Source organism: Thamnophis sirtalis, unplaced genomic scaffold, assembly GCF_051295495.1.
Source record: "Thamnophis sirtalis isolate CommonGarterSnake01/CBP01778 unplaced genomic scaffold, rThaSir2_p1.2 scaffold_15, whole genome shotgun sequence".
Classification (NCBI taxonomy): Eukaryota; Metazoa; Chordata; class Lepidosauria; order Squamata; family Natricidae; genus Thamnophis; species Thamnophis sirtalis.
In genome coordinates this window covers 40,528,930-40,543,593 of record NW_028261395.1, presented here as the reverse complement: position 1 = coordinate 40,543,593, position 14,664 = coordinate 40,528,930, and the positions used below count along the sequence as shown (strand labels likewise).

At 47.5% G+C, this 14,664-nt stretch overlaps 1 protein-coding gene across 1 annotated transcript in view; it reads right to left on the bottom strand.

Moving 5' to 3' along the window:
• CASZ1 (castor zinc finger 1) overlaps positions 1–14,664 on the bottom strand; it is a 146,779-nt gene that overhangs the window by 49,976 nt on the left and 82,139 nt on the right. The window contains exon 3 of the mRNA XM_087702568.1: positions 2,902–3,736. Coding sequence (XP_087558694.1) covers positions 2,902–3,736 — 835 coding nt within the window. The remainder of the gene's footprint in view (positions 1–2,901; positions 3,737–14,664) is intronic.

Genomic DNA, 14,664 nt, shown 5'->3' with positions numbered 1-14,664 from the left:
ACTGCCAGCAGTTCAATCCTAACCGTCTCAAGGTTGACTCAGCCTTCCGTCCTTCCGAGGTGGGTCAAATGAGGACCTAGATTGTTGGGGGCAAGAGGCTGACTCTGTAAAACCGCTTAGAGAGGGCTGCAAAGCCATGTGAAGTGGTATACAAGTCTAAGTGCTATTCTTCCTTCCTTCCTTCCTTCCTTCCTTCCTTCCTTCCTTCCTTCCTTCCTTCCTTCCTTCCTTCCTTCCTTCCTTCCTTCCTTCCTTTTTTGTGTTTAGAATGCAGTATTGCAGACAAACTCAGCCCACAGCCAGGAGTTCAATCCTGACCAGCTCAAGGTTGACTCAACTTTCCATCCTTCCGAGGTCAGTAAAATGAGGACCCAGATTATTGGGGGCAAGAGGCTGACTCTTTAAACCGCTTAGAGAGGGCTGTGCAGCACTGCAAAGCGGCATATAAGTCTAAGGGCTATTGCTATCCAGCCACTGTACCCAGGGCAAAACAGGGGCTTGGGTGGGGTGGGGTGGATCAATCCCTGCGTACAGGTGGTCCTTGACCTACAACCACAATGGACCCCCCCAAATTCCTGTGGTGAAAGGAGACGTTTACTAAGTGAGCTTTACCCCATTTTACCACCTTCCTTGCCACAGTTGTTAAGTGAATCGCTGCAGTGGATAAGTTTAGCAACCCTGTTGTTAAGTGAATCTGGCTCCCCCCCCCTCTGAATTTGCTTGTCTGAAGGTCGCAAAAGGGGATCGTGTGACCCCAGGGCACAGCAACGGTCATAAATAGGAGCCAGTTGCCCAAGCATCTGAATTTCGATCCCACGATCCTGGGGGACGCTACGGAGGCCGTAACACTGAAAAACGGTCGTAAAGTCAGGTTTTCTGGGCCCGTGGCGGCTTTGAACAGCCACTTGTCTGAAACGGAATACCGGGTCTCCTGCTTGAGTAGGGGGTTGGACTAGAAGACCTCCAAGGTCCCTCCCAGCTCGATTCTGAGCCTGATTCTGAACGGTCACTAAACAGAACTGTTGTAAGTCGAGGATCCGCTGTATCGACTGAGCCCAAAGAAGTCAGAAGCAGGGACCTCAGCTGAAAAGGTCCATCAAGTTCTTTTGCAGGAACTCAACTACCGCAATTCCCATTTGTAGGAGATTTCCCGCCAAAATAAGAAAGCCTTGGTGATTTACCTCAGACCATCCAACTTGGTGTAAGATCCTCAGAAGATCCGGGCCGGATCAGGCCCAAAGGCTCACATTTTGCTACTTGTTGTAGCCAAAGAGAAACTACGAAATACCCTTTTGTCTCGGTCCCCTCGCCCCGTTTTTATCCCTATCGGTCACTAATGCAGGTAGTCCTCGGCTTACGGCCAAAACTGAGCCCCAAAACTTTCAGTTGCTAAGCGAGACAAGACATCCAGTGAATTTCGTGCCACTTTATGACCTTTCCGGGCGCCGTTGTTAAGCAAATCACTGCAGTTCTTATGTTGGTAACATGGACGTTAAGTGAATCAGGCTTCCCCACTGACTTTGCTTGTTAAGAAGGTCGCCAAAAGGGATTGTGCGACCCCAGGACGCTGTAACCATCATAAATAGGATTCGGTTGCCAAACGTCTGAATCCTGATCACGTGACCATGGGGATGCTGGGATGGTCATTAAGTGTGAAAAAGCTCATAAATCTTTTTTCAGTGCTGCTGTAATTCCGAACAGTCACTAAATGAAATGTTGTAAGTCAAGGACTACCTGCAGCCGCAGGAATAGAAGTAGTCCTGGATTTACGACCAAAGTTGAGCCCAACATTTCTGCCTGCGGCTGACTCACATTTATGACGGCCACGTGATTCCCTCTGGTGACCTTCTGACAAGCAAAGTTGATGGGGGAAGGGAGGCTCACTTAACAACTGGGTTAACTAACTTTTCAACTGCAGTGATTCGCTTAACAACAGTGGCAGACCTCACTTAACAAATGTCTCACTTAACAGCGGGAATTTTGGGGCTCAGCTGTGGTCGTAAATCCAGGATTTCCAGCCTTAAGTGTCACATCGTATTTGATCCCAGAGCTTTTTCCTAGCGCAGGGGGTCTCCAACCTTGGCCACTTTAAGCCTGGAGGATTTCAACTCCCAGAATTCTTTGCTGGCTGGGGAATTCTGGGAGTTGAAGTCCGCCAGGCTTAAAGTGGCTAAGGTTGGAGACCTCTGATCCCAGCACCTGCGCCTTCTCACCCATGAAGTTATTTCATCTACCTTTCAACCTGTTCTACGCCCGCCGTCTTCCCTGTCGCCCTTCGGAGTCAAAGGAGGACACAGAAAGCTTTCCTAGAGTACATCCATAGGGTCTTGACCAGGGGTGGGATTCTACCAGGGGTCTTGACCAGGGGTGGGATTCTACCAGTTCGGACCGGTTCGGGCGAACAGGTAGCTCCTACTGTCAGTTGGGAGCGAACCGGTTCACTCCAACTATCAGCTGAGAGCGAACTGGTTTGCTCCGACTATCAGCTGGGAGCAAACCGGTCTGCTCCGACTTTCAGCTGGGCCCGCCCCTGCGCTAAACTCACCTATATTCCCTCTTTTGAAGTCCAGCTGATAGGCGTGGCAGAGTGGATTGCCACACCTCAACTGTTTTCTTGTGAACTGCGTGCACGCATGCAGCGCGCATCAGGCACGTCAGAGGCATGCGAGAGCGGTGCGGAGCGCATGCATTCAGCAAACCAGTTGTTTAACCGGTAGGATCCCACCTCTGCTCTCGACCCCAGCTTGGCAACCTGCAGATGTGCCGAGGACTGCAATCACTCAGACAACATGGTCTTTCTCAGCTCTGCCCCCGCAGAGAGGGGGCCATGTTGGAGAAAAGCTGCAGCCCGGCAGCCTTGATCTTCCCCGTGTCTTCCCCATTAACCGGCGGTAGACTTACTTAACAGTGGAAACTGTTCCGGTGGTGATGGAATCCGTCTTGGAGAAAGTGGACTTAAGGTATTCTGGAGTGCTGAAGGGCAGAGAGACGGGTTGCTCAGGGCCAGCGACCGGGGTGCTGCTGGGAGTGCTGGCGAGAGGGTTGGGACCCAGGCTAGGGGCCGGCGCTTTGACCGGCGTCACCTTCTGGATGTTCCTGACGTCGTACTTGGACGGGCGGCCAACTCTGCTAGTCTTGAAGGCGATGGCTCCTCCCATATCCGGGCTGCCTTCTCCGGGCTTGACGAGGTGCAAATATTTGACGTTGTCCAAGTCGTACTTGGACGTCTTCTTGTAGGTGTTGCCGTTCTGTGGCCGCAGCGTCTCCCCGGTCTTGAGCTTCTGGATGAAGAAATCGTACTTGGAGGCCCGCGACATCAGCCCTTGCATCTGGGAGCTGCTGGACGAAGGCAGAGGCAAAATGGTGGCTTTCGTCTCGGGCAGGAGTGACGGTTCGGGAGCTGGCAACCGGATGACTTGCCCCAAGCCTATGGGCCCCTCTTTGACCAGCTTACTGGTCAGCTCTTCGGTCTTCAGGGGATGAATGGGCCACGGGACCTGCTCCCCAGCCTTCAACTTGCGGATGTACTCCTCGTATTTGGAAAAACGGGCTCTTTTGCTCACGGGGTCTTCTCCCGCCACGGTGCCTGGGTTGTTCTCTGAGGTAGGCGCATTCAGCTTCTCAAAGCTAATCTTGCGAGCCAGCTCGTCCCGCATGTTCTGGTCGTCGTAGCCGAACATGCCTAAGAATTCTCTCATGGTGTTAGCGGCGTAATCTCGCAGAGAGGATGTCTCCCCTGGAGTAAGTGACAGAAAGACATAAAATGCGTCACTCGGAAATTAAGTAAGATACCGACAGAGGAGGAGATAATAATTTAAAAAAAATCTAGACTGCGCAGAGATGGACAAGTTGACTTTGACAATAAAGGATAAAGAGGTGTACTTCAAGACATGGGGAAGATTTTATGAATAGTTAGAGGAAGACATACAGAAAAGAAAATAAGGGGAAGTTATGGAACCCAGGTGATACGCCATTAGCTAGAAAGGGGGGGAAGAGGGGGGGAAATAGGGAAGAAAATAATAATATATAAGTATATATTCAAAAGTAAGATACAAAGGGGAAAAAAAACATAATTAGGATAGATTTGGGAAGGAAAGGGAACAAGAAATGATATTCAACTATTTTTGGGTCTGTGGAAATACCACCCCAAGAAAATAAAAATTAAGAGCCGGAAGAGACACCTACAAACAATAGAAAAAGAAAGGAGGAGATGAGATGAAGAGGAGGGAAGGAAGATAGAGGAGAGGAGGATGGAAGGGAGAATGAGAGAAGGAGAGAGGGTGGGAAGGGGAAGAGGGAGAGAGGAGTAGGGGCAGGTAAGGGGAGAAGGAAGGGAAAGGAGAGAGGAAGGAAGAAAGTAGAGAAGGGAAGGAGGGAGGGGGAAAAGAAAGTGGTGTCAAAACAGGTGAGGGTTGGTAAACAAAGCAAACCAAATGGTATGTTATAACCCTGTAAATGGAATGACAAATGTATAAATACGAGAAATGTAAAAAATAATAATAACTATGTGAATGTATACCTATAATTGTATATAGAGAACAAAAAATTAAAAAACTTTTCAAAAAAAAAGAAAGAAAAGAAAATGCGACGCTCGATGGCGCATCTTATTCTGGAGTGAAATCCACTTACCTTTGCTTTCTGTTCGATCACATTGTGAGCGTGCCTGCGTGCGCAAGACCTCCCGCGCATGCGCAGAGGGCCCAAAAGGTAATGTAAGTAGAACAGCGAGGGGGAGAATTCTCTGTGCCACGCGATTTAGGATTCGCCAGAAAGCAGAACATCCTGCTGGTTTAGCTAATATAAATAGCGCATCACAGCTGATTGTCGGAAAAACCGGTTCGCCAGTTTCATTTTTTGTTTTACAACCGGTTCGTACGAGCCGATATGAACCGGTAGCACTGAGAACCCCTGATCTCATTCCTGCCTTGCTTTCCGCGTTGCCAACTGCAGCCGGGCGAGATGGTGGGGAATTGAGGGTGGGGGCGGAACGAGCAAAACACGACCGGCTGATGTTTGGCTCACTTGTTTGGTTTTTATGACACTTAAATTAATTTGTTTTTTTTTTAAATAAAAAAAGTAATTAATACTGGGGTAAAAGAAAAAGAGTTCATCAATGCCAGGAAAATCAATTTCCTAAATGTTCTAGCCGATGGCTTTTCAGTACATTAAACAAAGTTTCGTAAATGCCTCCGCGCTCTTGCCTTGGCCTAAGATGAAGGAAAAAGTCATTTTCCTGGAAGTGAGGTCGGTACCAATATGCCAAAGGCACCAGGGGCTACCCTGCCTGCGTGGGGGGAGACTGGCACTGAAGAGACTCCGTTCACTCCCCCAAAAAAGCAGTGAGATGGGGACAGAAAGAAAAGGAGGAGGAGGGCAGAAGAAACCATAGGAAAAAATACGGACGTTTTTGACAAAGTAGCTAGAAAGACATTTTGATTGACGGTGCGAATGAGCGTGGGTGAAGAAGCCTGTATACAAACACATATTCGTCATTCTGTTCACAATTAAGTTGTTTAATTTGTTGTCCCAGATGCATTCTGAATCTGGGCAAGTCTACCCATGGTTATTAATGGAGTTGTCTAAATGGAACTTGTGCGTTTGGAAAATGACAACAAACCGAATGTCAGCTTGGAAAGAACAATAAGATTTCCCTAAATAAAAAAAGCCGCATAAAATACTTAGAATTAAGGAGAAATTCTCCTAAAGCTATTCTCCAAAGCACCTGAGGGCAGGACAAGAAGCAATGGGTGGAAGCTAATGAAGGAGAGAAGCAACTTAGAACTAAGGAGAACTTTCCTGGCAGCGAGAACAATTAATCAGTGGAAAAACTTGCCTCCAGAAGTTGTGAATGCCCCAACACTGGAAGTCTTTAAGAAGATGTTGGATAATCCTTTGTCTGAAGTGGTGTAAGGTTTCCTGCTGGGGCAGGGGGCTGGACTAGAAGACCTCCAAGGTCCCTTCCAGCTCTGTTATTCTGTTAAGTTGTGGTGTATAAAAACATGGGTAATGACTTTCCCTCCTTCATTTGCTGCCAACGACTTGGGATGCCTTATCCACACCCAGATAACCTTTTTGATAATGTTTTCAATACAGTTTTTGATGTTTTTTGGGTAAGATTTTTGGCACTAGCCAAAAAAAAAAAAAAGCTAATACAAACCTCGGCTACGTAAACAGAGGGATCGAATTAAGGTCACGTAAAGTATCAATGCCACTTGGTAGGACAACACTCCAGTTTTTTGTAAAAAGACGTTGAGACTCTAGAAAGAGTGCAGAGAAGAGCAACAAAGAGGATTAGGGGACTGGAGGCTAGAACATACCAAGAACGGTGGCAGGAACTGGGTTTGGCCAGTCTAGAGAAAAGAAGGACCAGGGGTGACAGGATAGCAGTCTTCCAGTATTTGAGGGGCTGCCACAAAGAGGAGGGGGTCAACTTATTTTCCAAAGCATCAGAGGGCAGGACAAGGAGCAATGGGTGGAAACTAATCAAGGAGAGAAGCAACTTAGAACTGAGGAGAAATTTCCTGACAGTGAGAACAATTAATCAGTGGAACAACTTGCCTCCAGAAATTGTGAATGCTCCAACACTGGAAGTTTTTAAGAAGAGACTAGACAGCCACCTGTCTGAAACGGTAGAGGGTCTCCTGCTTCAGCAGGGGGCTGGAGTAGAAGACCTCCAAGGTCCCTTTCAGCTCTGTTCTGATTAATTAATTAATTGATACTGCCCACTAAGATCCTCTCCTATTCTGACAGTCAACTTTTGGGTAGTGTTGACCAAGTGAAGGGCCTCTAATGTTCAGAGATAAATTCAATTGAATGTATCATCAACATTCTCCCAACAAGAGACGTGGTGGCTCAGGGGCTAAGATGCTGAGCTTGTTGATCGGAAAGGTCGGGAGTTTGGCGGTTCGAATCCCTAGCGCCGCGTAACGGAGTGAGCTCCCGTTACTTGTCCCAGCTTCAGCCAACCTAGCAGTTCGAAACAACGTAAAAATGCAAGTAGAAAAAATAGGAACCATCTTTGGTGGGAAGGTAACAATGTTCCATGCGCCTTCAGCATTGAGTCATGCTGGCCACATGACCACGGAGACGTCTTCGGACAGCACTGGCTCTTGGGCTTTGAAACGGAGATGAGCAGCGCCCCCTAGAGTCGGGAACGGCTGGCACAGATGTGCGAGGGGAACCTTTATCTTATTGGTTGTCAGAACCAACTCCCGAAAGGCTGGCAGACAGGGTAGTATGGATACGAGACTGGAAAGCCCCAAAAGCCGGGTTATTAAGATTATTCCCATTCTGCCCTTGAGAGAAGAGTAAGCGAAGGCAGCTGGAGTGCAGAGAAGGGACTCCAATCTCCCAACGCCATCTCACGCGCTCTACCTGGGACTCGATCGTCGGCCTCACAGATGCTTCCAAACGCACGATCCCAGAGATAAAAGGGAGGCTCCGCTAATCAGCCAAGCAGCTGATGGACTGACTCTCCCTGTTGGAGAGGCAATATCCCGCTGATTGCGAGGCCCCGGGGAGCAGTCAAAGGACACCCAGGGACCGTCTCAATTACATCCAGCTTGGAGAAGAGGCAGCTGAGCACTTACAGGAGGCAAGCAATGCCGATCCTACAGAGAACATTTCACAATATCAGTGATGGCAAACCTTTTCGGCACCCAGCGCCCAAACCTGAATGCGTGTGCATATGCGCGCGCCGCAGCATCGTAAACCCTAAGACCAGTTAGACATCTTCAGGTTTCCAGCAGGTGCATGTGTCTTTGTGCACGACGGAGCAGGAGAAACCCAAAGACCAGCTGGCCAGGGCGTGCATGCCTGTTTTTTAGCTGTTTTTCAGGCTGTTTTTTGGGCTGTTTTTAGGCTGATTTGGGGCCATATTCAGGCTGCTTTTCGGGCCGTTTTCAGACTGTTTTGGGGCTGGTTTTTGGGGCCATTTTCGGGCTGTTTTTCAGGCCGTTTTGGGGCTGTTTTCGGGTTGTTTTTTGGGCCATTTTCAGGCTGTTTTTCAGGCTGTTTTGGGGGCATTTTCAGGCTGTTTTTCGGCCTGAAAAACAGCCCAAAAATGGATTACACTATACACTAGTATTCGCTCACCTGCCTTTCCTCGCATATGAACTTACTGTAAGTGACCTCCCATTCCTAATCCATGGGGTTCAATATGACATCGGTCCACCCTTTGCAGCTATAACAGCTTCAACTCTTCTGGGAAGGCTGTCCACAAGGTTCAGGAGTGTGTTGATGGGGATTTTTTGACCATTCTTCCAGAAGCGCATTTGTGAGGTCACACACTGATGTTGGATGAGTTTGCGTGGCCTACCGCTTCGTGGCCGAGTCACTGTCGTTCCCAAACACTTCCATGTTCTTATAATACATCTGACAGTTGACCCTGGGATATTTAGGAGCGAGGGAATCTCACGACTGGATCTGTTGCCCAGGTGGCATCCTATCACAGTTCCACGCAGGAATTCACTGAGCTCCTGAGAGCCACCCATCCTTTCACCAATGTTTGTAAAAACAGTCTGCATGCCTAGGGACTTGATTTTAGACACCTGTGGCGGTGGAAGTGATTGGAACACCTGATTCTGATTATTTTGGATGGGTGAGCGAATACTTTTGGCAATATAGTGTATATGCATTCAGTATATGTGTGAGTGTGTGTGTGTGTGTGTGTGTGTGTGTGTGTGTGTGTGTATACATACATACATGCATGCATGCATACAGGCTCGGTGGGCATGGCAGGGGAAGGATACTGCAAAATCTCCATTCCCACCCCACTCTGGAGCCAGCCAGAGGTCGCATTTGCTGGTTCTCCGAACTACTCAAAATTTCTGCTACCGGTTCTCCAGAACCTGTCAGAACCTGCTGGATTTCACCCCTGATCTAATCTATATCTATATCTATATCACCTATACCTATACCTATACCTATACCTCTATCTATCTATCTATCTATCTATCTATCTATCTATCTATCTATCTATCTATCTATCTATCTATCTATTCATTCAGTTTTGGTTGCCACGATGTAAAAAAAGATGCTGAGACTCTGGAAAGAGTGAAGAGAAGAGCAACACAGATGATCAGAAGACTGGAGGCTAAAACATATGAAGAACGGTTGCAGGAACTGGGGTATGTCTAGTTGAATGAAAAGAAGGACTAGGGGAGACATGATAGCAGTCTTCCAGTATCTCAAGGGCTGCCCCAAAGAAGAGGGAGTCAAGCTACTCTCCAAAGCACCTGAGGGCAGGACAAGAAGCAACGGGTGGAAACTGAGGAGAAATTTCCTGACAGTGAGAACAATTAATCAGTGCCTCCAGAAGTTGTGGATGCTCCAACACTGGAAGTTTTTAAGGAAGAGATTGGACAACCCTTTGTCTGAAGTAGTGCAGGGTCTCCTGCCTAAGCAGGGGGTTGGGCTAGAAGACCTCCAAGGTCCCTTCCAACGCCATTATTCTATATTCTATTCCAAAGTCCAAACAGAATTAAAAAAGGCTGCTGGCTTTGAGAAGGCTGGGGCATAACATCTGCCGTAGCTTCCTAGGATTGAAGTGGCCTTCTTTCGGCTGTCTCTTTTCTCTGTTTGTTTATCTCGCCAAATTTATGTGCTGCACTCTTGAGTGGTTGATGGCCCTCAGATCACAAACATTGCCGGATTATGAAAACATGCGCGGTTCCAATGTAAACCTTTTTGTGCAGTTTTTTTAAAGAGAGCAAACAGGAGAAGCGACGTAACAGCCACATCGCTGCGAGGAAATCAACGGGGAGAGAGAGGGATAGAGAGAGAGAGGGAGAGGGAGAAGGAGAGGAAGACAAAGAGAAAGAGAAAGAGAGAAAGAGAGAGGGGAAGAGAAAAAGAGAGAGTGAAAGAAAAAGAGAAAGAGAGAAAGAAAGAGGGATGGGAGAGAGAGAGAGAGAAAAGGAGAGAGAGAAAGAGGAAGAGAAAGAGAAAGAGAGGGGGAAAGAGAAAAAAGAGAAAGAGAGAGAGAGAGAAAGAGAAAGAGAGAAAGAAAGAGGGATGGGAGAGAGAAAGAGAAGGAGAGGAAGAGAAAGAGAGGGGGAAAGAGAAAAAGAGGAAGAAAAAGAGAGAGAAAGAAAAAGAGAAAGAGAAAGAAAGAGAGATGGGAGAGAGAGAGAAAGAAGGAGAGGAAGAGAAAGAGAAAGAGAGAAAGAGAGACGGGAAGAGAAAAAGAGAAAGAAAGAGAGAGTGAAAGAAAAAGAGAAAGCAAGAAAGAAAGAGGGATGGGAGAGAGAAAAGGAGAGAGAGAAAGAGGAAGAGAAACAGAGAAAGAGAGGGGGAAAGAGAGAAAGAGAGAGAAATCAAAAGAGAAAGCGAGAAAGAAAGAGGGATGGGAGAGAGAGAGGGAGGGAGGAGGAAGGAGATGGTTTCTCCTGCCTTCTGGACCACCAATGGTCCTGGCCAGCCAGAGCTGTTGGTCACCGTTGGGAAAGCAGAAACCTAGAGTGGCTTTTATCTATCAGTGGGAAGGAGGGGAGAAGCCCTTCTCATGCGCCAGCACGCACGGCTTTCCTTCCGAAATCCTGGACGGTGAGGGGCCGTCTCACATCTGTCTGGCTCAGAAGAAGACCGGTGTACCCCAAGAGCCGAGGGTGGAGATTTTAAAATCACCAGGCAGCCAAAAAGGAGCAGGTTCAAATGCCGGTGCTCTCCCTACATTCGGTTGGGGGGAAAGGCCTCAGCTTGAAAGCTGGGGAAGCTGCTCTCAGCCTTTGGGTTAAGATCAAGGGTAGCGCTGCTGCGAAAGCATATTGCAGCCGGTGCTTTGCAAGTCCCACTGGAGCTTCCAGAAAAGAAAAAGGGAAAAAATAAATAAACCTCAAATCCCTTGTTAAGAGGTGTGGGGGGAGGGTCTGGGGGCGGCTGAAAAAGACAGAGGAGGAAGTGGGAAAAGCCTTTGATGCTAAATTGCAGGAGGGGGGGAGGATAAAGGGCTGGGGCATGTGGAGAAAGAGAGAGGGAGAGAGAGAGAGAGAAAATGGAGGGAGAGAAGGAGAGAGAGAAAGAGGAAGAGAGAAAGAGAGAGGGGGAATAGAAAAAGAGAGAGAGAAAGAAAAAGAGAAAGAGAGAAAGAAAGAGGGAGGGGGTAGAGGGAGAGAGAGAGGGAGAAAGAGAAAGAGAGAGGGGGGAAGAGAAAAAGAGAAAGAAGAGAGAAAGAGAGAGAAAGATGGGGGAGAGAAAGAGATAGAGAACGAGAGAGAAAGAGAAATAAAGAGAGTGGAGAGAGAGAAAGAAAAAGAGAAAGAGAAAGAGAGGGAGCAAGAGAGAGAGAGAGCAAGAGGGAGAGAGAGAGAAAGAAAAAGAGAGAGAGGGGGAGAGGGAGAGAGGGAGAAAGAGAGAGAAAGAGAGAGGGGGAGAAAGAGAAAAAGAGAAAGAAGAGAGAGAAAGATAGAGAATGAGAGAGAAAGAGAAATAAAGAGAGGGGGAGAGAGAAAGAAAGAGAAAGAAAGAAAAAGAGAGAGGGAAAGAGAGAGAGAGAGAAAGAGAGAAAGAGAGAGGAGGGGAAGAGAAAGATTGAAAGAGAGAGAAAGAGAGGGGGGAGAAAGAGAAAAAGAGAAAGAAGAGAGAGAAAGAGAGAGAGAAAGAGAAATAAAGAGAGGGGGAGAGAGAAAGAAAGAAAAAGAGAGAGGGAAAGAGAGAGAAAGAGCAAGAGGGAGAGAAAGATTGAAAGAGAGAAAGAGAGAGAGACAGGCAGGCAGACCCACCTCTCCTGATTGTCCCGACAGAGGTGCACAAACTTGTTCAAGCATCACCCTGACTTCCACCTCCGTGTTTCTACCACTGTTGTGGCTGCCTTTGCCACATCCTCTCCTCGCCTTTGTGCGCCACTTCCAGGCTGCCTGTTGTTGTTTTCTCAGCCACCACATCAAAGGGGCTTCCTCCGACCTCAAAAGCTTTCGGCAGCGCAGCGTCTGCCCTTCCCCGGCAGTGCTCCAACCCTCGTCCCTAATCCAAGGCAATCCCAGGACTAAGATTTTTTCCCCCTTCCCTTCCTCGCTAATTCCACCTTCCCTGCTCCTCCTGTTTTTCGGGTCTCATCCTTTTCACCCCAGTGACTCACCCCCATCTCCCCACCTCCAGGGCAGTGGTACCCGTGCCAGCCTCCAAACGAAGGGAGCAACACAGGCGAAATCCTAAGGAGAAACTAAATGCATTTATTTGTTTTATCTCATTTCTATTTTTCAATTTTTGCCAGACGTTTAAACTCGGTGATGATCAACCTGCTACTTTTAGTAGAAGTTGGTTCCAAGGCTTTTTTCTAACATGAGTTTTGAATCTACCTACCTCCTGTCATGCCCCCCTGTTCTTTTGCGTTGCTATTTCCACACAAACCCCATTTTTAAACTTTTGTACATTCCCCGATAAGGCAGTCTTGCCTGCCAACAATATCTTGAACATGGAAAGAGTGCAGAGAAGAGAAAGTAGGATGATGAGGGGACTGGAGACTAAAACATAGAAAGAACAGTTGCAGGAACTCGGCCTGGCTAGTCTAGTGATGAGAAGGACCAGGGGAGGCAGGAGAGCAGTCTTCCAGTATTTGAGGGGCTGCCCCAGAGAGGAGGGGGTCAAGCTATTCTCCAAAGCGCCCGAAGGCCAGACAAGGCATAAAAATGGATGGAAACTGAACAAGAAGAGATTCAACCTGGAAATAAGGAGGAATTTTCTGACAGCGAGAACAATCAACCAACGGAACAGAAGTTGCCTTCAAAAGTTGTGGGAGCTTCATCCCTGGAGGCTTTCAAGAAGAGACTGGATTTCCATCTGTCAGAAATGGTGTAGGGTCTCCTGCTTGGGCGGGGGTTGGACTAGATGACCTACAAGGTCCCTTCCAACCCTGTTATTCTGTATTCTAAATGATTCCAGGTTTGGGGGATTATGGGAGTCCTACTAGCCATTTTAACCACCACCACCCCATCTCGCTCTATCTGCACTTTGATGGTTCTACTTTGGAGGAGCCAGGAATTATGTGCAGAAGGGGATCCTGTAAAATTAGGATGCCAGGAATTATGTGCAGAAGGGGATCCTGTAAAATTAGGATCTCGGCAGTGCATGGATTAATGCTCAATTGCAAACTTTTCAGAGGCCGCTTCTGGACTCTCTCTCTCTCTGCTAAATCCTCTCACAGTGTCGCTGTTGTCGCTTGGACAGACTCCGTTGTTGGGATGCGAGGTTTGGAAGAGAGGGTTCCCCCCCCCCCCGCTCCTCTCTTCATCTCTGCCACCTGTCCATTTGTGGGCATTGCCAAAGAAGAGATATGCGCGCATGAGAGGCGAGGAAGTTCATCCTTCTGTTGGAACGTAGCACAAAGGATCCAGAATTAGCCAAAAAAAAAAAAAAAAGGAGGTGGGGGGGAGTAGAGGGTGTGTGTGGGGAGGGGGGAGGTCACACAACACACTCACACAAACACCACCCAAGGGGGGCTAAAAATAGCCGAGAGCAGCGCACTATATATGGAAGGAAAAAGCCAAGAGGCAAAATGGAGCAAAACGCCTCGGGATTTGGAAGGTGGGAAGAAGATCCCAAACAAAGCTTCCTGAATGGAACGAGGATGAGGAGCGGGTCCAGATTTGTGGGGAGGGGGGTGATGATGCCTGAACAGTTGGTAACTGATGCAGTTTGGGAGGGGGGGGTATCACAGGTTGCTAAGAGCAGTCGCCAGTCAGGAACCGCTATGGAGAAGCCTCAACGCGCACGAAGGTCCCCGATAGATGTGTGAATTTTCACACACAACCTAGATTGTACAGTTACAGAGACTAATTTGATTCTGAATTTAACAACGGCAGCAAGATTGTTGGTGGTGCAATATTGGACGAAGGAAGAATTGCATACTATTCAAGAATGGATATTAAAAGTAACAAATTTAACAAAGTTGGCTAAAATATCGTCATACCTCAAGGACCATTCAGATGAGAAATACAAGTTGGAATGGAGAAGATGGATTGATTATATCCAAAATAAATATGGGACTAAAAAGTTTCAGTTAGCTTATGAATGGATGAACAAGGAATGTTACAAATTTATCTAAAGTTAGCTTTACAAAAGGGGAGTTAAGAGTACAAGCGAAGGTACGATGCTAAAGTTAGTTAGTTTATTTTTGTGTATGATTGTTAAATGTTTATACCCTGTATTTTGCTCTGGGAGGTTGAAGGGAGGAGGGGATGTGGGATTGGGGAGGGAGGGAGGGAAGGGGAAAGATATACAATTGTAAAACTTATTAAAACTTTTCAATAAAAAAAAAATTGACCAGCCTGGTTAGGTTTTACACAGCACTCAGAGGTCAGAGCTAAAGGGAAGGGGGGCAGAATGAGGTGTGTGTATGGGGGGGGTGTCCTTTACTTGCCTGGCAATTGAGAAAGAGTACAGAGAAGAGCAACAAAGAGGATTAGGGGACTGGAAGCTAAAACATACAAGGAATGGTTGCAGGAACTGGGTATGTCTAGTTTAAGGAAAAGAAGGAGTAGGGGAGACATGATAACTGTCTTCCAATATCTCAGGGGCTGCCCCAAAGAAGAGGGAGTCAAGCTATTCTCCAAAGCACCTGAGGGCAGAGGACAAGAAGCAATAGATGCAAACTAATCAAGGAGAGAAGCAACTTAGAACTAAGGAGAAATTTCCTGACCGTGAGAACAATTAACCAGGGGAACAACT